Here is a 22,840-nt window from a genome sequence, read left to right as displayed (position 1 = left end):
CTCTGATTCCCATTGCTGCCATATTCTGCAGAATTCCATACCACCAAGTGGTATCATAAGCCTTAGCCATATCAAAAAAGACACCAAGGCAAAACTGGTTGTTAACGAAAGCATCTCGTATCATTGTTTCAAGCCGAACAAGGTGGTCAGGTGTAGACCGAAACTGCCGAAAACCACATTGAAACCTGTCTTAGTAACCTGAACGTTCGAGAACAAAGACCAATCTAAAATTGACTATCCGCTCGAATGTCTTGCACAGACAACTGGTCAACGTTATGGGTCGGTAGCTTGATGGACAGTCGGGTGGCTTGCCATCTTTCAGTAACGGAATTACGACAGCCTTTTTCCATGCTTTGGGCAGCCTACCCGTTTTCCAGATTTTATTAAAGAACTTCAGAAGGACTTCTAAGCAGCTACCATTTAGGTGTTGTAGAAAAGCGTAGTGAATGAGGTCAGGGCCAACAGAAGTAGCCTTGCACTGAGCTAGTGCTCTTTAAGTTCGTACAATGTAAATTCTTGGTTATAGTCTTCAGTGTTGTTGCTAGTATTTTTAATCCTGAGCTTTTCAGCACTAGCCTTATGTCTCATGAACTCTTGTGTGTAATTTGTATCGCTAGAAACCTCTGAAAAGTGGGCACCTAAAACATCCGCTTGCGTTTGCAACAAATCGTTCCCACCGTCGGTAGAAAAAAGTGGTACCGTAAACCGTCTGTAGATGCCTCTGACTTTGCGTACATGGTCCCAGACTTTTTTTGCGGGAGTGGTAGTGTTTATTGTGCTTACAAAGTTTTGCCACGAGTTTCTTTTTGCTTCTTTTCTGATTTTTCTGGCAGCAGCTCGGGCAGCCTTAAAGCTCAAGCAGTTGTCCATGGTAGGGTACCGTCTGAACACACCCCAGGCCTTGTTTTGCTTTTTCCGGGCTTCGCGACAGGCATCATTCCACCACGGCTTTGGCTGCTTAGGGATTCGGCCAGATGATTGTGGGACGGCTACTTTAGCAGCTTTAACAAGTTCCTCGCAAATGTAGGCATTTGCTTCATCTATGGACATACTGCTCATGTCAACTCCCTCAAAACTGACCAGATCCTTAAATTTTCCCCAGTCTGCTCTCTCGAGCCTCCATCGGGGTGGACAGTTTTTGACGGCTGGAAGTGGCTGCACGTCTCGCAACAAGGCGGGAAAGTGGTCACTTCCGTGTGGATCGTTCACTACACTCCACTCAAAGTCCATCTCGAGCTCTGGCGACCCAACACGAAGGTCTATCGCAGAAAAGTTTCCCGTACCCGCAGAAAAATATGTCTTGTCTCCATTATTGAACACAAAAAGACTGCTATTCATCAACCACTGTTCGATTTGTTTTCCCCGACTGTCGATTTTGTCACCTCCCCATAGGCAGTGATGGGCATTAAAGTGCCCCATAATAACAAATGGTGCAGGCAGTTGCTCAATAAGATCATTAAGTTCCTGTAATGACCCATTATCAGATGGTGGCAGATAAATTGAGACAACAGTGACCAGTTTGTTGACATAAACTTGTGCTGCAACGGCCTCCAGTGTAGTGTCAAGTTGTATTGACTTTAGAATTGTGCCCTGTGCCACAACCAAAGCCACACCCCCTGAAGCGCGGGTGCTCTCTTCTCTGTCCTTTCTGAGGAGGTGATAACTGCGGAGAATTTTATCGTGTCTTTTTGTTAAATTTGTCTCCTGCAATGCCACCACTTGGGGCTCATATTCATCTAACAACTTGTGTATGTCGTCAATGTTGTGAATTAAACCTCTACAGTTCCAGTGGATGAAGGGAACCGGCATTTTAGTTTTTTGGATGAGGTACAATTACTTTTTTTTGTTTTTACTTTTTGTCAGGTGGTTTCCTTGCAGGAGGCTCACTCCTTGCAGGGATCTTGGATGCGTTCTTCCCAGTACCTTTAGAAGGCACGGGTAGGAGAGATGTTGAGTGTCTTCCAGAGCCCCTTTGGGGCCCTGAAAGGGACGAGGTGGAGGGAACAACGTCCATGGCCTCCTCAGCCGGAGCAGAGAGGGCCGGTGGTTGCACAGCCTCGGGGGCCGGAGCGCGTGCAGTCGGCTGTGGCTGTGCTGGCTGCTGCACGGGGGGAGACTGGGCAAGGGCCAGGTCAGCAGAGCTAAACTGCGTCCCTACCGATGCCCGAGGCGGCCCGGCCCCCCGGCGCGCCACCTCGGCGAAAGTGCCTTTTTGTACAAACGAGAAGCGTCTTCGCGCTTCTTGAATTGACAGACCTTCTTTTACCTTGATAGACATTATTTCTTTTTCATTTTGGAATTTCTGGCATTTCCGTAAGTACGCAGGGTGTGGCCCTGTATAATTGACGCACTTTACTTCCTGCGCTGCGCAGGAGTTCGCGTGATGATCAGTACTCGCGCACTTGGCGCACGTCTCTTTGCCCCGACAGCTCTGCAGTGTGTGACCAAACCTCTGGCACTTAAAGCACCGGCGTGGGTTTGGGATATATGGACAGACTCGATGGACTACATAGCCAAGTTTCAGGGATTCAGGAAGCTTGGTGGAGTTGAAAGTCAAGACAAGGTGATTAGTGGGGATGTCAATGTCGTTACGTCGGATCATGATACGCCTGACAGCAGTAACATTTTCCTCTTGCAGGCCCTCTAAGATTTCATCCTCCGTGAGGTCTGCGAGGTCAGGATCTGAAATCACTTCTTGGCATGAGTTTAGGCTTCGGTGAGCCGATACTTTTATAGTTAGGTTTGCTAACCTTTGCATTGCAAACACTGCATCAGCCTGGGCTTTGTTTTCGCATTCAATGAGGATACCTCCAGAGGACATCTTTGTAGCTTTGCATTTACCGCCGAGGACAGCTTCCAGTTCTTTAGCAACTACGAATGGCGAGGCCTTTCATAGGGGGCACTGGCTGTCGGTGGATTCGATAACAAGAAATCTTGGAAAGCTTTGTTCTTTTAGTTGGAATGGGACCCTTGATACAGGGTAGCTTACTGCGGTGCGAACTCGTTTCCGAGCCCGATCATGAGGAGGTTTTGTCGTAGCCATAAACTAGCAAATAAACATTCAGCAGCCATGCTGGCCACCCACCTCGGAGCCCAACACGGGAACGCAAACTTGCGTTAGCCATACGTGGCCACTATAACCCTGCATAAAGAAACCTAGGGTGGCCATTCACACAGGGTTAACCCTTGCCGCCTGGAAGAGGAGATCGGAAAGCAGAAAAAATAGAGGACAGGAAAGATGGAGAAAGAAGACAGGAAAGCGAAAGAGTGGAGAGGGGGACAGGAAAGGGCGACTGGCTGATTCCCCCTCGGCCGGGTCAGTCCGGGGGTGCCGTCTACAAGAAGCGAGGGCCAAAGTGGCGTGTTGCCTCCACCAAGGGGCCCTAAGGTCCACAACAACCTCGGTGTCGGCTCAGCCACCAGGATCCCCTTTTCCCTGGACACGGCTAAGCCACGCACAGCCTAAAGCGTGGGTGGGCCCAACCCACATGGGCTCGGGGTCCGCGGTGTCGCCACTACCGTCACCTTGAACGTACAAGGTGCCCCTGCGGGGAGAAAGGAATAACCTACGCATAATGAATACCTTCTTCTGTAAACTGGATAGCCGGAAGTGGACGTGGAGGAGCCCGAACGGGGACCATAAAAATGAAATAGACTTCATATTATGCGATAACCCTGGCGTTGTGAAGGATGTGGAAGTGCTCGGAAGGGTAAGGTGTAGTGACCATCGTATGGTAAGATCTCGAATTAAGCAAGATTTGAGGAGGGACCGTAAAAAGCTAGTACGAAAGAAGCCGAATAATGAGCTAACAGTAAAGCGTAAAGTAGAAGAATTGAGGACCGCGCTGCAGAACCGATACTCAGCTCTTACCGAGGAAGCCGAGCTTACGACACAGGAAGCCAGCGACAACCTTACACGCATTATCACGGAGTGTGCAGTAGAAGTTGGGGGAACAATGGCTAGACAGGATACTGGTAAACTTTCCCAGGAGACGAAAGATCTAATTAGGAAACGGCAAACCATGACAATTTCCACCCCAGCTGACGGAATAGAACTAGCGGAGCTTTCTAAGTTAATAAGTGTAAGACAGCTGACATACGGAAGTATAATTTGGAGAGGATCGAATACGCTGTAATGAACGGAGGTAGCCTGAAAGCAGTAAAGAGGCGTCTTGGCATGGGGAAAATCAGATGTGTGCACTTAAAGACAAGCAAGGCAATGTCATCACAAATAGGGATAACTTAGTCACAGTGGCCGAGGAGTTCTATACTGATCTGTACAGTAACCGGGACATCCAGGGTAATGCCGAACGAGAAAGTAGTTCAGAGGAGATAGACAACCCACCAGTAACGACCGAAGAAGTAAGGAAGGCTTTGAAAGAAATGAAAGGGGACAAAGGACCTGGTGAGGTTCAGATAATAGCTGACCTCTTGAAGGATGGAGGAGAAATTGTACTTGAATAACTGGCAAACCTGTATACGCAATGCCTAATTACTGCAAGCGTACCGGAATCTTGGAAGAACGCGAGCATCATCCTAACCCATAAGAAAGGTGACATGAACGACCTGAAAAATTACAGGCCGATCAGCTTACTGTCAGTCGTCTACAAGGTACTTACCAAGGTAATCGCTAACAGAATTTCTGCAACCTTAGATTTCAGTAAACCAAAAGAAGAAGCACGGTTCCGTAAAGGTTATTCAACGATAGACCATATTCACACAATTAATCCGTTGATAGAGAAGTGCGCTGAGTATTCTGAACCCCTATATATAGCCTTCATAGATTATGAGAAAGCATTTGACTCGGTCAAAACCCTACCAGTAATTCAGGCATAACGAAACCAGGGGGTAGATGAGCATTATGTAAGAATACTAGAGGATGCCTACAATGGGTCCAAAGCTACCATCATCCTCCATAAGTAGAGCAGTAAAATATCTATATGGAAGTGCGTCATACAAGGAGAAACAATCTCTCCAATGTTATTCACAGCAAGTTTACAAGAAGTAATCAGAACGTTGGATTGGGAACAGGTGGGTGTAAGGGTTAATGGAGAATATTTCAGTAACCTCGAATTTGCTGATGACGTTGCCTTGCTAAGTAACTCGGGGGACGAATTGCAAAGCATGGTTTCTGCACTACACGAACGGAGTAGAACCGTGGCCTGAAAATTAATATGCAGAAAACTAAAGTAATGATCAATAACCTCGGGACAGCACAACTGTTTGGGATAGGGGGCGAGGTAGTGGAAATGGTAAAAGAATATATCTACTTAGGCCAAGTTGTGACCCCGGATCCCAACCATGAGGCAGAGATAATTAGAAGGATCAGAATGAGGTGGAGTGCATACGGCAGACATTCTCAGATAATGAATAGCAGCCTACCATTGTCCCTGAAGAAGAAAGTGTATAACAGCTGCATCTTACCGGTACCCACCTACGGGGCAGAAACTTGGGGGCTCACTAAAAGGATTTAACTTAAATTGAGGACCACTCGGCGAGCAATGGATCGGAAGGTGACAGGTGCAACATTAAGGGACAAGAGAGCGGACTGGTTCAGGTAAGAAAAGCATGTTAGGGCATATTAGTAGGAATTAAGAAGAAGAAATGGACGTGGGCAGGGCATGTAATGCGCAGGCAAGATAACCGTTGGTCATTAAGGGTAACAGAGTGGATGCCTAGAGGAGGTAAGCGTTGCAGGGGGGGGCAGAAAGTTAGATCGGCGGATGAGATCAAGTTTGCAGGGACAAATTGGTCACAGTTGGTACAGGACCGGGGCGATTGGCGAATAATGGGAGAGGCCTTTGCCCTGCAGTGGGCATGGATAGGCTGGTGATGATGATGAATGCCATTATGTCAGCAATCAAACACTTTCCAGAGTGAGCAGTGATAATAAAGAAAATGGCAACTATATAGGGCCCTAGGGCCCACATTGCAACAAGCACAGTGCATACATACACACAAATATGGATATATATATATATATATATATATATATATATATATATATATATATAAGGTAAGTAGAGACAGAGCCACACGAGAGAAAGATAAAAAAAGAAGTTTCCTGTCGTTGCAGGAAGAGGACTGCAAGGAAGAAAAGAAGTCTTCTCCCGGAAACGTCAGACAACATTTTAAATGTTTTTGTCGTGTGGCTTCTCCTCTACTTGCCTGATTTTCTCGTTCTCGCGCACATGGTGCGTTTTTCTTTCAAGACTACACGCACGCGCAAGCATGCACACACTCACAAACGCACGCACACACGCGCGCACACACGTGCGTACACGCACCCAGACGCACGCACCGCGCACGCGCACACGCACACGCACACACACACACATATACACCGATAACGCGAACAATTGGTGGTGATAAAGCGATGCGTGTGAGGTCTATTTACAAAGGGCTGCAACGGAGCCTGCGTTTGCTGTGATACGCACACAGGTGTGAGGTTAGCGCTGCGCGTCACTGTTCACTTCTTCTGGTCGCATATATTTCAACAAAGCTTCGATATCTCCTCTATGTAAATTGGGCTTTGCGATGTTTTCAGGGATCTTAGGCAAAACAAATGTTTTACAAATTCGTGGAGATTGCGAGTAGGGAAACAGTGTTTGGTTACACGATTTTTTGTTCACAGAAAAGAGTAGTTAACGTAGTACCCAGCAACGTGACTCATAAGGGCAGTTATTTGAGCTTCCTTTACGATCTTGTAAATTGCAAAAAATGCCAGGTAATTTCATTTAAATGCAATTTCATTTAAATGCAAGTAAAGAACTTCTACATATAACTCACCATGTGTATATATGCACCAATAACAATTTGCCAAGGAAACCTGAACGTTAACGCCTTGTAAGCACAGCTTACTCGTTTTAAAATTTAGAGGTTGTTTAGTTCCTTATAAATTACAATAGGAATGTTTAAATCTGCATTAGACATTGCTATTGTCACAAAACTAGGAGAAGCACGACTAATGTATTAAATGGAGTTTGCAGATCCAAGCAGGTGTCATACAAAATGATAACTACCACTGACATGATGCACATAATTGGAAACAACAATTGTAATTCCACAATTACTGCTCGTATTTATATTAGGAAATTCCAACGGGTACAAAAATGGGGGAAGCCATTTGAAAACTTCTGTTTACACAAATATAAGCCCTGACCGTCGTTCTGAAATGAATTCGCCCTGATGCGCCTTAAATGTTGAAACCATTGCCATGAGTTCGAATGTCAAGCGTGGAGTACTAGTGTCAACACTAATGTATTTGAGGGCACACATCTTGTGTGCTAAGTTATATTGTTGATTCGCATACAGGATGGTTACGCCTATACATTACTGGGGTAAATTTTTATATAAACATTTAAGTTTTAAAATTCGGGTGTCTTCACCTAAAGAAAGTACACTGGCGGTAAGGGGCGGTGTACTGAAGAACGGTAATTGAAATGCACCCGAGACTCGGTACAAAAGTGGCTCCGTTCTCAGCGTGCACCTGAAAAATTGCCAGCGCGATGGCGTGGAAACTCCGACCTTGAGATCAAGTGCAAAATGCCGCAGACACTGAGCGACAGCTGCTGCTATAAAATTCCTCCCTCAAATGAATAATTTAAGCCTTATTCAGACATTTTTTAACACTCCTGCATAGTAGTAAAAAATGTTTTGCAACGTGCATCTGACTAAATTTCAGCAACAAAAATTGGGTTAGCTTTCTACCATTCCATTTATCGAAAAGTAGGGGCTATGACATCTGGCAACACCCTCGGCTACATTTTTTCCCATACTGCTCCGATCGTATTCTTTTCGGCGCTATAATGTGATATACTCAGCATCATCCTCCATTACTCAAAACGTATCACGGAGTTCTTAGAACCATTTCAAGTTTCTGCACACGCCGGGACCCATTGGTTTGTACCAAGAGGCAACCGTCGGTTTTTCATCCACATAGGGGCCCTCTGCCCAACCTGGAAACCCAATAGCCGCAGCAGAACCAAATGAAATGTCAACAATGTTTTTCTGCAAGTAGGTAGAAACATATGCTTCGACTGAATGTACGAAGCAATTCTATTGTAGATATAGAAAAGGTTCTCTGATAAATGCGGCTGGCAACGTGTTTACATGCGTGCGTTGTATAAGAAATAGGGAAGTCTAAGTTCTTTCGGCTCACTCGAGAATGTGCTGAAAGTCAGCTGAATGAACTGTATTATAAACTAGTGGTGAGTTTTCATGTGCTTTGGTGCCTACGTTTTTAGAGATGAGTTTCCAGTTTGCGCTAGTTGTTCCGCTATGTGTTACATTTATCGTGTTTGAAGGTTCTCCAATTTGAAAGCAAAATCCAGAAGTTGAATTCTTCAAAGATTTTATGTACGCTTACCATAGCAGTTTTGCTGCTTGTTGTTGCTTTGCGAATTCTATCGCCGAGACGTGCTGCAGAATTCGGCAATATTTCTTCTTTAAAGAACCCGTTGAACCATGTGAACAAATTTTCGCATTTTTTCATGTGTTCCTGCAACAAAATAAACAGTACGAAATTGTGTGAACAGAAAGACGTGGAAGATAAAAGCTCACAAGGAGCAAGGGACAGACAATAACAACACAAACATGCCATCGTGAGTCCTTTATGTCCGTCCCTTATTCCTTGTGCACTCTTAATATTCCCAGACGTACCAACCAACCCATCTTTGGGAATTGAATAGAAAGAGCACGGCTTTAGCCAAAATATTCTTCAGGTCCTGGCTTTCGTATAAATAAGGCCATTCGGGCCCAAGAATGCGAATGACCAAGTGAACTGTGGAGTATCTGGTGGGTACACGCATCAGTGTTTTGCACAGGGTCGCGGCTAAGCACTGAACAGGACGAAGCCTCGCACGTAGAAGACGCTCCCAAATCTGTGCCAGAATGGCCAGAGTGTATGCAACAAACAAGAGGAACTAGAGCACATTTTGCTTTCTTACGACCCACACGTAGCAGGAATATCAGACACATGGTTGCGCCCAGAAGTTTCAGATAATTGTATATTTCCTCCTCCAATACACATCTTATCGGAAATACTGTCAAACAAGCGGAGGTAAAGTTGCAATCCTCTTTAAACGTGATGTATCGTATGTTTCCTTGCCTGATAATTATAGCAGCCATGAAAGGTTTTTTTTGTAAAGCTGCAATTGCTGGTAACCCTATTAATATTTTGGGAGTCTATAGGCCCCCTGATTCTCCGCTTGCTTTCCTGATAGACCTCTACGACCATTCAGAAAAATACCGAAATCAAAACAACATTATCGCAGGTGATTTCAATATGCCTGGCATGGATTACAAATCGGTAAGATGTGGTTCTATTGATGTGCAGAGTACTGAAGCATTACTAGATATGTCGCTTGCTTACTGCCTCAAGAAGACAGTCCTCAATACTACAGGCGTGACAAGCTCACCTTCGTCAATATTAAATCTTGTCTTCTGTTCCAGTAGTTGTGAATCTTGCACAGCAACAATTTTAATGGCATTTTTTAACACAAATTGGTTTACTGTATTTGTTTTTCACTCGTAGAACAAGATACTCTAGACCCGAGCCCACAGTTTTAAAGCAGTGTTCTGCAGCAAATGAATTCCAGATTGTTCATTACCTAGAAGCAGGTTTGCTATCATTTTGCGACGAAAGTGTTAACTCTATCCACAAAGTTCATATTTTACTGCCCCTCGTGCATTCGCAATTTTGTTCCAGACAAACTCACAATAGTTAGCTGCATGAACCCCTGGATAACGTGATGTCTATTTCACCTAAACCAAAAAATGAAACGGCTGAAGAAACAGAGATAGAAGAAAGAGAAAGAAGTTGTGGTTTTTTGGCACAGCAACCTCTCGGTTATAATGCGCCAGACGCAGGGTAGAATAGTTATGCAACGGTTAAACGATGTTATTCAAGGTGTTGTGAAGATTAAAAACATTTTAAAAGGACTCAAAGATGCACATAGCTAAAACCGGTGTAGAAGGCCGGTGTCCTCAAAAAATTTGAAAACGTTACTAAAATCCACCAACGGTTCATCACTAAGTAAAAGCGCAGGGTGTAAAGGGATGCAAAAGGTGTATAATGCTTTGAAATGTCTAATGCGTGCTGCTTCAAGGTGTGGGCAGCTTATTAAAACATGGAGTACGGTAAGAGGATCTCCACAGTGGTCACACACGGGTTTCTGTTCTTTCTGGATCAGGAAGCCGTGTGTGAGCACAGTGTGACCTATTCGCAGTCGGCATAAAATAACCTCATAAAAACGATTTCTGTGTCTGCAACTTTTCCATTCAGATAGGTATGGTTTCACTAGGTGTAACTTATTTTCAGTCTGTCTGTCCCATTCAGTTTGCCAGTACATTGTAATGGACTTTCTTATGGTGTTCCGAAGGTCCTGGTAAGGAACCTTGGACTTCGTTATTGCACAATGCTTAGTATCGTATGCTGCTCTATCGACAGTTTCATTTTCTGGAATGCCAATGTGGCTTGGTATCCAACAAAAGACGACACTAACCCCTGCCGATGTAAGGCGGCACAATCGATTTTTTAGCATACCTACAGCCGCATTTTTTGAAGGGACAAGGGAGGTCAAAGCACGTATGGCGCTTAAGGAACCTGTAAAAATCGCCACTTTTTGTAGTCCACTTGCTATTACGTCTTCAATAGCTGAGGTTATACCAAAAACCTCTGCAGTGAAGACACTGCCCTCATCAGCTATCCTCTCAGCTACAGTAACTGCCGACGAGTTTACAAAAGCATAACCAGTATGACCAGCAGTTTTTGAACCATCAGTAAAGTAGTGGCAATAGCTACTGTATTTATCCTTAAGTGCAAGAAATTCTTGGCGCAAAAACTGGTGTGGAAAAGCTTTCTTGTCGTATTTTAACAGCGACAGGTCACATTTGACAGCACTATAGTCCCAAGGGGCTAAAGCATCCGATAAACTCAGAAGAGTTGGCGGGCATATCTTGAAAGAGTACAGTCATGTACTCCTCCAAACGGAGGGCAAGAGGGCGGACCACTCTTGGTTTGTTCTCATAGAGCTTCTTGTACTTATTTTCAAACAATTCTTCGGCACAAGGATGGTCATTTATGCATGCTATTTTGGCTGCATATACTCCACTTAGGTACGCTCGACGGTACTGCAGAGGCCACTCATTGCACTCAACGTAAAGACTATCAACAGGGGAGGTACGATATGCACCTGAGGCAAGTCTGAGGCCCAAGTTGTGCACTGGATCGAGTGAGGTGAGAACAGATTGGCGAGCTGACCCATAAACAATACAGCCGTAATCAAGACGAGACCGTACAAGTGAGCCATAAATTCTGAGCAAACATGCGCGGTCGGCCCCCCATGACTTGTGCGACAAAATTTTCAATATGTTAAGTGTCCTCATGCAGGTCATTTTGAGTGTCTTTATGTGAGCCCCAAACGTTAATTTGGAGTCATAAATGATGCCCAAGAATTTGTGCTCACTGTGTACTGGAACGAGCATATCCCTGATTTTTATTTCAGGCTTGGCATGAATACCTCGTTTCCGCGCGAAGCACACACATGCACACTTCTCAGGAGAAAAGCGAAAACCGTTTTCATCTGCCCATCGTTGCAACCGATTGACCGTGGTCTGGATTTGTCTTTCACAGACTGATTGGTTACATGATGAAAAGGCAATCTGCAGGTCATCGACGTAAAGGGAGTACATAACTGGTCGAGGAATAACCTTTGCCAAGGAATTTATTTTAATGGCGAAGAGTGTCACACTTAGCACACTACCCTGAGGTACCCCATTTTCCTGGCTGAAAGAATGGGAGACTGCATTGCCCAGTCTCACAGTAAAGGTTCTTTCTTGAAGAAAATCTTGTACACATGAAAACATTCGCCCTCTGATTCCCATTGCTGCCATATCCTGCAGAATTCCATACCGCCAAGTGGTATCATAAGCCTTAGCCATATCAAAAAAGACAGCAAGGCAAAACTGGTTGTTAACGAAAGCATCTCGTATCATTGTTTCAAGCCGAACAAGGTGGTCAGGTGTAGACCGAAACTGCCGAAAACCACATTGAAACCTGTCTAAGTAACCTGAACGTTCGAGAACAAAGACCAATCTAAAATTGACTATCCGCTCAAATGTCTTGCACAGACAACTGGTCAACGTTATGGGTCGGTAGCTTGATGGACAGTCGGGTGGCTTGCCATCTTTCAGTAACGGAATTACGACAGCCTTTTTCCATGCTTTGGGCAGCCTACCCGTTTTCCAGATTTTATTAAAGAACTTCAGAAGCACTTCTAAGCAGCTATCATTTAGGTGTTGTAGAAAAGCGTAGTGAATGAGGTTAGGGCCAACAGAAGTAGCCTTGCACTGAGCTAGTGCTCTTTTAAGTTCGTACAATGTAAATTCTTGGTTGTAGTCTTCAGTGTTGTTGCTAGTATTTTTAATCCTGAGCTTTTCAGCACTAGCCTTATGTCTCATGAACTCTTGTGTGTAATTTGTATCGCTAGAAACCTCTGAAAAGTGGGCACCTAAAACATCCGCTTGCGTTTGCAACAAATCGTTCCCACCGTCGGTAGAAAAAAGTGGTACCGTAAACCGTCTGTAGATGCCTCTGACTTTGCGTACATGGTCCCAGACTTTTTTTGCGGGAGTGGTAGTGTTTATTGTGCTTACAAAGTTTTGCCACGAGTTTCTTTTTGCTTCTTTTCTGATTTTTCTGGCAGCAGCTCGGGCAGCCTTAAAGCTCAGGCAGTTGTCCATGGTAGGGTACCGTCTGAACACACCCCAGGCCTTGTTTTCCTTTTTCCGGGCTTCGCGACAGGCATCATTCCACCACGGCTTTGGCTGCTTAGGGATTCGGCCAGATGATTGTGGGACGGCTACTTTAGCAGCTTTAACAAGTTCCTCGCAAATGTAGGCATTTGCTTCATCTATGGACATACTGCTCATGTCAACTCCCTCAAAACTGACCAGATCCTTAAATTTTCCCCAGTCTGCTCTCTCGAGCCTCCATCGGGGTGGACAGTTTTTGACGGCTGGAAGTGGCTGCACGTCTCGCAACAAGGCGGGAAAGTGGTCACTTCCGTGTGGATCGTTCACTACACTCCACTCAAAGTCCATCTCGAGCTCTGGCGACCCAACACGAAGGTCTATCGCAGAAAAGTTTCCCGTACCCGCAGAAAAATATGTCTTGTCTCCATTATTGAACACAAAAAGACTGTTATTCATCAACCACTGTTCGATTTGTTTTCCCCGACTGTCGATTTTGTCACCTCCCCATAGGCAGTGATGGGCATTAAAGTGCCCCATAATAACAAATGGTGCAGGCAGTTGCTCAATAAGATCATTAAGTTCCTGTAATGACACATTATCAGATGGTGGCAGATAAAGTGAGACAACAGTGACCAGTTTGTTGACATAAACTTGTGCTGCAACGGCCTCCAGTGTAGTGTCAAGTTGTATTGACTTTAGAGTTGTGCCCTGTGCCACAACCAAAGCCACACCCCCTGAAGCGCGGGTGCTCTCTTCTCTGTCCTTTCTGAGGAGGTGATAACTGCGGAGAATTTTATCTTGTCTTTTTGTTAAATTTGTCTCCTGCAATGCCACCACTTGGGGCTCATATTCATCTAACAACTTGTGTATGTCGTCAATGTTGTGAATTAAACCTCTACAGTTCCAGTGGATGAAGGGAACCGGCATTTTAGTTTTTTGGATGAGGTACAATTACTTTTTTTTTTTTACTTTTTGTCAGGTGGTTTCCTTGCAGGAGGTTCACTCCTTGCAGGGATCTTGGATGCGTTCTTCGCAGTACCTTTAGAAGGCACGGGTAGGAGAGATGTTGAGTGTCTTCCAGTGCCCCTTTGGGGCCCTGAAAGGGACGAAGTGGAGGGAACAACGTCCATGGCCTCCTCAGCCGGAGCAGAGAGGGCCGGTGGTTGCACAGCCTCAGGGGCTGGAGCGCGTGCAGTCGGCTGTGGCTGTGCTGGCTGCTGCACGGGGGGAGACTGGGCAAGGGCCAGGTCAGCAGAGCTAAACTGCGTCCCTACCGATGCCCGAGGCGGCCCGGCCCCCCGGCGCGCCACCTCGGCGAAAGTGCCTTTTTGCACAAACGAGAAGCGTCTTCGCGCTTCTTGTATTGACAGACCTTCTTTTACCTTGATAGACATTATTTCTTTTTCATTTTGGAATTTCTGGCATTTCCGTGAGTACGCAGGGTGTGGCCCTGCACAATTGACACACTTTACTTCCTGCGCGGCGCAGGAGTTCGCGTGATGATCAGTACTCGCGCACTTGGCGCACGTCTCTTTGCCCCGACAGCTCTGCAGTGTGTGACCAAACCTCTGGCACTTAAAGCACCGGCGTGGGTTTGGGATGTATGGACGGACTCGATGGACTACATAGCCAAGTTTCAGGGATTCAGGAAGCTTGGTGGAGTTGAAAGTCAAGACAAGGTGATTAGTGGGGATGTCAATGTCGTTACGTCGGATCATGATACGCCTGACAGCAGTAACATTTTCCTCTTGCAGGCCCTCTAAGATTTCATCCTCCGTGAGGTCTGCGAGGTCAGGATCTGAAATCACTCCTTGGCATGAGTTTAGGCTTCGGTGAGCCGATACTTTTATAGTTAGGTTTGCTAACCTTTGCATTGCAAACACTGCATCAGCCTGGGCTTTGTTTTCGCATTCAATGAGGATACCTCCAGAGGACATCTTTGTAGCTTTGCATTTACCGCCGAGGACAGCTTCCAGTTCTTTAGCGACTACGAATGGCGAGGCCTTTCGTAGGGGGCACTGGCTGTCGGTGGATTCGATAACAAGAAATCTTGGAAAGCTTTGTTCTTTTAGTTGGAATGGGACCCTTGATACAGGGTAGCTTACTGCGGTGCGAACTCGTTTCCGAGCCCGATCATGAGGAGGTTTTGTCGTAGCCATAAACTAGCAAATAAACATTCAGCAGCCATGCTGGCCACCCACCTCGGAGCCCAACACGGGAACGCAAACATGCGTTAGCCATACGTGGCCACTATAACCCTGCATAAAGAAACCTAGGGTGGCCATTCACACAGGGTTAACCCTTGCCGCCTGGAAGAGGAGATCGGAAAGCAGAAAAAAAATAGAGGATAGGAAAGATGGAGAAAGAAGACAAGAAAGCGAAAGAGTGGAGAGGGGGACAGGAAAGGGCGACTGGCTGATTCCCCCTCGGCCGGGTCAGTCCGGGGGTGCCGTCTACAAGAAGCGAGGGCCAAAGTGGCGTGTTGCCTCCACCAAGGGGCCCTAAGGTCCACAACAACCTCGGTGTCGGCTCAGCCACCAGGATCCCCTTTTCCCTGGACACGGCTAAGCCACGCACAGCCTAAAGCGTGGGTGGGTCCAACCCACATGGGCTCGGGGTCCGCGGTGTCGCCACTACCGTCACCTTGAACGTACAAGGTGCCCCTGCGGGGAGAAACAGAGATAACTAATGGTATAGTTCTGCACGATCTAATAGACACATTAGCATCCGATTTGAAAGAGGCTAGGGACAATTATTACAGAGTCACACTAGCCCTCTTTGCGTCTGAAAATCCACATACATTTGATCAGTTCTAACAGAACAAAGCCAAACAGGTTGCAGACCAAGTTATGAACGATGAAACCCATGTCACATACAAAAATGAAATAGCAAACTCCTTAATTCTTACTTTCAGAGCGTTTTTTCCATTCGACAAAATTCGAGTATTATGACGGTAACAGGTCATTTCATAATAAATGTATCCTTGGAAGGGGTGATATTTTATTATTGTGGTCAGAATGGATAAAAATTGGCCGACCCTGACGGTATCCCAGCTGTTTTCTGAAGAGGTATGCGGAAATACTAGCTAGATTTCTAGTTATATTATTTGATGTTTCGAAAAAGCTAGTGCAGTGCCCGACGATTGGCTGCGAGCACGTGTGACCCCGGCATTGAAGAAATGTAACAGAATATTAGTTCGCAACTGTCGACCGATCTCCCTTACTGGTATGAGTTGAAAATTAGTTGAATATATTATAGTGAAATATTTAAGTATTTTCTTGAACAAATTAATGTAATGTCCAGCACACAACACGGCTTCCGACGGGAATTATCTGGAAACACGAAACTATTAGCAAATGTTAACAGGTTCTCCCAAGTTATGCACAATGCTGGACAGGTTGTTGTCATTTTTATTGACTTTTCAAAGACATTTTACACGGTCCCTCATTTAAAGCTAATTAACAAACTGAAAGTTATTGGCATTCCTCTGGAAGCATTTGCCTAGGTCGTAACACATATAACAAACAGAAAACACTACGTAGACAAAAGGTTTCAGCTCTCGTTATTTGGGGTGTTTTCTGGGGTGCCGTAAGGGTCAGTTCTCTGGCCAATATTATTTATATCTATAGTAGCAATCTAGTTCAAGCCATCCAACGTGCGCGTTGGTTGAGCTATTTGCCGACGACAGCAAAATTTTTAATACCATAACTTCTACCTCTGACCAGCTTGACTTGTGTGAGAACTTAAACTACAAAGAACATTAGAGTAGAGTGGGAGAAGGCAATAAATTTCGCGAAAACCTGATATTTATGTCTCAATAGCAAAATCCCAAAATTCTAACCCATTTTTAACGTAGGCGGATACACTACCAGGCACGTAGAAGAATACAAGTACTTGGGTGTAACAATCGCGTCGAAGCTTAGCTGGACAGCACATATTGACGACATATGTTGTACTTCTCTGAGGAAATAAGGATTTTTAAAACACAAATTAGGTCTTCCTTCTACTTCAGTAAAACGTAGAGCCTATAGAGCCATTGTTTATTCTTTTCTTGAATATGCCAGCATTGTGTGGGACCCGCATGCAGTTGCTAATATACAAAAACTTATTGTTTATTGTTTATTGTTTATTGTTTATTGGGTGGTGCCCACCAACAGCACTAGGCCTTCTTGGGTGGTGCACACAAAAAGGACAGGGCGACACACAGATAAACAAACGGTAAAATATGGAGACTGGTTATGAAGTGCAGGGATCACAAAGTACATAGTACCACCGCACACACGCGTGCTCGCAGGCACGCACACGCACTCACACACACGTAAGCACGCACGCAAGCTCACACGCGCGCACACACACACGCACACACACACACACACACACACACACACACACACACACGCACACGCACACGCACACGCACACGCACACGCACACGCACACACACACACACACTCAATTTATACATTTAAGGAATTGAGATTACAGTCAGGTACATTAGCACGCGCTGAGACAGGGCTTGTGACAAGGTATACTACAAAGTACATTGGCATACACGCAAGTTCAGTACAATCCACCGTCGTAACTTACTGGGGAACGTGGATACTGGTAATAAGTACATATAAAGCAAAATTTATATGTATGCACGGCACATACGCTCGTGAGTGCAAACAAAACATACATACACGCATGCCCACGCGGGTACATGTGAAGGTGAACAAGTGCAGGCGAATGCGCACGTGCATGCATGCACACACACCTGCGGACACACATACATAGGTGCACGGGAGTATGTGTACGGCAAACGGTGCAAGTGTAGAAAATGGGAAGGGAACGGAAAACACGAACACGAGATAACTTCTATACCATACTGAATGGGCAACAGCGGCTTCAAATGCATGCATTTTTCAGGGCGCGTTTAAAAGAGTTAACATTGCCGGAAAAGACGTCCAAAGATGCACGAAAGTCATCATTGTACACACGTTGCACACGGCACACTGGAGACAGCATCTCTGAGGTGGTCACATCAAAGCAAAGGTGGGGGCGGAGAGCTCGAATTGGTGCCCTTAGCCGAACAGAGCTCACTAATTTCGGGCTGTCGAATCTGGAGTGGATACACTTGAACAAAAACACTAAATCGCGGTTTGTGCGTCTAGATTGCAGTTCTTCGAGCTTCAGCCGCTTGATGACATACTTGTAAGCGTATTTCTCGTGTAGGGTGTAGCGGCGAGAGAAGATGGGCGTGAACCTTTTCTGAACCCTTTCCAAGCGCAAAGACGACGACGCACTCATGCAGTGCGTCGTTAAAACAGTTAATACAATGATTAACTGTTCGATTTAAATTAAACCGTTGTAGAAGTCGCGATTCGCTGTCAGCCATGTCGCAAGATGTGAATCACGAATTTGTGGCTGATCGAAGGAAAGCTGCATATCTAAACTTTTTCCGCCCCTTATGCTTTTACAGATCAGGATTGCATGCTTCAGATTACATAACAAAGGACACAACCTCGGCTTTACGTCATAAAGTGATAGCATTACACCTATATTTGCACGTACTAGCATTTACAAGTATTCGCTATTTCTAAACACAGTTTCTGATTTGAATGCTCTGTCTTATGAATCGCCTATGCTTGTCATGGCGAGGTGAAACTACACATACCTTGTTCTTGTCGCTTAGTCTGCCGCTTTATTTGCATTTTTGTCGTTTTTTTACGGGTGTCTTGTGGAACTATGAATTTTGTATGGCAGTGTACGCAAACGTAATTTTTTAACTGTATCGCCCTGTCCTTCATAGACCGTATTTGGTATGCAGCATGTGATAAATAAAATAAGTAAATAAACGTTATGAACACTTCGAACATTGCCGCGTAAGCCTATTTAGGCAAGGTATGCAGCACCACATCTATTGCACGTTCACGCTTCACGACATCAAGAACGTTACCGAAGACAATCAAGTCGTTATCGAAGCAGTCTGGAAAAACAAAAGCTGCATGTGGGCCATTGGTTCGACACGAGTGAAGAGGATTGAAAGGCAGGAAAAACGCGGACACGTCTTGTTCTTCTTGTTGTCCGTCTTGTTCGTTCGTTCTGATGTCCGCGTTCGTAGCACCTGTAAAGCTGTTTCAGTTTGAAAAACAACTCCCAGCTTTATGCGAAATATCTGGTGTAAACGTCGCCGCTGAAATTTCGCATAGCAGTCTTCGCTAATCCAATTTATTGTAATGGTGCCTTCGGTGCTTGGCCGCTGCTGCCGTTTCCTAAATTTTCTGTTTATTAGGTACGTGTTAGAACAAGCCTTGCTGATATTCTCTGGGTCCTCGTGTTGTTGAGTGAGTTCCGATCTTTCCCCCCTCTAACGCCACGGGGCAGTACATGAATTACTTCGAGGTTTTGCCTGCTTATAGGGGGCACCGAAATTTTGATGCACAGAAATCGGAGTATTTAAGGCCAGACAGATACAGCTGCGCTGTGAAACGTGCGACGAGCCTCCGAAATGGGCGTTGGTGCATGGCCTAAAGGGGCGATATGGCCCAAACTGCAGCGTAAACAGTTTTAGTTGAAGAGAGGCTTTGGTAGCATGTCTGCTTTACCGCCACTATTGCATCCGACAGTGTATAAACCTCGCCTTACCTACACATTACATTCGCCAGGGGGAAACGCCTGTGACTTCAAACTAGTAATCTTCGCGGTGCCAAATGCTGCTCCACTGGCGCAGTACTTGCGTACCACCGTTGGTCCTAAGTGTGCAACATTGACAATGAGACTGGCCATAAAGAGAGTGGTACAGATAGGTCTAGAGATACGTTTAAATTTGTCGGAGACTCTGTAAAACGGGATTTGAAAATTTCCCTCCTTTGCGGAAATTACTGTCTTCGAACTCTGTGGCAAGTTTATCACGCTATAGCTTTGTCATGCCAAGAGCGCGCAATGAATGCGCACAGAATTCTCTGGCAAAACACGACACAAATGTTGCTCGGCGGAGGCAGCGCCGATATTTATTCTACAGGTAGTGCATCCTTGCCTGGTAGGATGGGCCTTATGATCCCGTCCCATTGAACGAACGAGTGATTAGATTCTTTCCCTCCGCAACAACGCGATGCACTGGCACGACCGTGACAGCGCTTGAGGTCGTGTCGACGCTATGAGAAGCTTAATGGGTTTATAGCTGGAATATTACAGTTTTCGCTTTAAAAGAACATTGTGAATCTGATAAGCGACTGATTGAGTAGCGTGCTGCGGGAAAAAAGCGAAAACGAATAAACACCTCCCCCCTCCATTCTGCCAAACTTAATTTTACGCAGATAAATTTTTTAGGGAGTCGCCATTCAATCACCCGTATTCTCCTTCATATCCATAAAAATTGGGCCAGGTAGCGTGCTCTACACGAGGTTTCAGTTATCCAAGTGTGGTTGAACGGCAATAATGTCTTATTGGGCTGGCCGAAATGTAGGAATTGCCGTATAATCACTGTAGAAGCAACTATATTTACGTTCAGAAACATAAGACCACAACATTCATCGGTGGAGGGAAAGCGTTGTGTGTTGGAGCGTCTAAACGTCTCTGCTGCCATCTTTTGAAGGAAACTTTCTCAGAAACTTGCAAGGGTTAAGGCTTGGGCGAGTTGGTGCATGATTACAACGAGGGCAGCAACGCACAACAGACGAAACACAACAAGAATAAAGTGACAACCACGAGCGCTGACTTACAACTGACTATTTTTTGGCATGTCACATATATACACTGACCATCAAAAATACAAGAAGAGAAGAAACAACGCGAAAGCTGGAGATAACGCAAACGGTTGTTACGCTGCACCGACCCCATATGCCACAAAACGCGCTGAACTATCTGTGGGACAGAAAATTAATCTCTTTGCGAGAGAGACAATGAGGGTACGCTCCCGCATTTTGCTTTTCATCGCTGTATTTCTTGGGCTTCAATAATTTCTCTAGGTTTTTTATCTTGGTGTTTTGCAAGGACCTATGTATTTCGTAAGAGTGGGGCTCAGCCGCGGCAATCCCGACAGTGGACAGCTAAGTGGCCACTAATCGCCTTATGTACAGCGACGATCAAAAGTTTACAGCCCAGTAAAATGGCAATTTGAGGTTGTTTCTCTTCCTATAGCAGCCCGACAAACTGTCGAATGCATGCGAGATGTAGTACAAGTACTGAACTAATGAAAACTACCTTACATAGTACTCCGCGCTGCCCTGCGGCAGAGAAATAGGTCAAAATTGCGGCGCTCGTGATCCGTAAACTTCTGCTCTTGGGCGTGCGTTTTAGCTATGTCCTTTTAATCTTTAATTTACGCATCTTCCCGTTTGTCCTACGTACGTTTTCCCAGAGGACCGCGGGACTGAACAGACGACGCCTTTAACGCATTCTACAAAACGGTTGTCGCGCTTAACAGAGCAAGACTGCAGTTCTTTTGGTTTTGTTGACTCTCGAACACATGGCGGAAGCTTGTTGGGCGCAGAAATTACTTTTACACACTCTTTTTTCTGTATTTTTCAAATTGTGCGCTATCCGGTGCGTGCAAGAAATAAGAGTTAGTTTATCGCCTTTCTTGAGTTCTACGACTGCTTGGATGTCCTGTTCCTGTCTTTTTAATCTCTGCATTATCGATTCTGCTACGGATGTTTACAGCTTATTGGTGTACCTCGCTATCAGAAGCCGGTCAACCTGTTTACGAAAGTTTTATGTACCGAGTAAAAACAGGACTAGATTACGGCCTTTTTATAACCCATTGTTATGATGAAAAACAAAGATAAAATAAGTACAGAAATTATTGAAGCCACAGAAATAGAACGCCGAAAAAAATCGTGGGCCAATCCACCCTGTGAAGGTGGTTGGAATGCGAAGGTGTAAGCGACACCCACAACGATTACTCGTGAGACGTCACTTTCACTCACACACGTAGCTCAACCAGGAGTAAAACCGAAGACAAGCGAAATGCACTTAACCACCCCCTTGATTACTTCACAGAGATATTATTTGCCAAGGTTAAATCAATGCATGATCCATTAATGGTGATTTGTTAAGTTGTATTGGTGAAGACATGATTAAGGACCCTTTTTGATATAATAAAAGGAAGCTCAAACACAGTGTTAGACGATCTCACTTCTCTTCCGTCTCTGCCACCGCAGACGGAGGCAGCGAGATCGGTTGCAGAGATAGAGGAGAAGTGAGGTGCCATGCATTGGTGATAGCTTCGTCTATTTTTACTAGCCCCTAGGGCATGCGCAAGGGGCGCACACGGCCGCAACGCGTGCCATGGGCGGAGCGCACTGTGGCGCGAGCGGTCACGTGACGCTATCATGTAACATTCAGCGAGATCGCCGGGAGTAAACCCACTGATGTTCTTGGTGAGGGCACCGTCTGTTTCTCCCGTCTCCACGTGTGCTCATAGCTAAAATGGGTAAGACTCGATTAATGGATAAGATAAGGTTCGTTTCCTGTAGTGCCCGTAACTTCATAATTTCTTCGCGGGAGTTATCTGTTGACACTAACGGTAGCGACAGAACCCGTTCGGAGTACAGGTAAAAAGCTTAGCTTTGGAAAAAATGTGCGAGTGTACCCTGGCTGTCCCTCTCGCGAAAAGAGATTAATTTTCTGTCCCACAGATAGTTCAGCACGTGCTTGTGGCAGATTGCATCGGTGCAGCGTGACGACCGGTTGCGTTATCTGCAGCTTTCGTGTTATTTCTGCTTTTCTCGTATTTTTTTTTGCTGTCACGGTATTTATGTGACATGTCAAAAAATAATCCGTTTTATTTCCGCGCTCGCAGTTGCCACTTCCTTCTTCTTGTGTTTTGTGTGTGTTGGGCTGTTTCCCCTTTGTTTCTCAGAAAGTGATCGCTGTTGGCACGTTGCTGCTTCGGCATTCCGACTGATATCCTGCATTTAAGAAAGCGACGTTAAAGAACTACCAACTACGGCGCCAGTAATTTCAGAAGAGAGCAAGCGCGATAAGGCCTTGTCACAGAATTCCTTAGAAATTTTTTCAGGGTAAGAAATTAGGCCTTGTGCGGCTCGGGCTGTAACCCAGACCAGTTGCAAGAACGAAAGCCAATGATCTCGTCCACGCC

The 22,840-nt window shown here is 45.4% G+C and overlaps 1 protein-coding gene across 2 annotated transcripts in view; it reads right to left on the bottom strand.

Annotated features, from left to right (window-relative positions):
* LOC144142284 (uncharacterized) overlaps positions 1-22,840 on the bottom strand; it is a 102,507-nt gene that overhangs the window by 37,630 nt on the left and 42,037 nt on the right. For both annotated transcript variants that reach the window (XM_077673659.1, XM_077673660.1), the window contains exon 8: positions 8,369-8,500. In XM_077673659.1, coding sequence (XP_077529785.1) covers positions 8,369-8,500 — 132 coding nt within the window. The remainder of the gene's footprint in view (positions 1-8,368; positions 8,501-22,840) is intronic.

Source organism: Haemaphysalis longicornis, unplaced genomic scaffold, assembly GCF_048455015.1.
Source record: "Haemaphysalis longicornis isolate Haplotype H1 unplaced genomic scaffold, Haemaphysalis longicornis Haplotype H1 scaffold_6, whole genome shotgun sequence".
NCBI lineage: Eukaryota > Metazoa > Arthropoda > Arachnida > Ixodida > Ixodidae > Haemaphysalis > Haemaphysalis longicornis.
The sequence above is the reverse complement of the archived record's forward strand: the minus strand, read 5'-3'. Positions and strand labels throughout refer to the sequence as shown.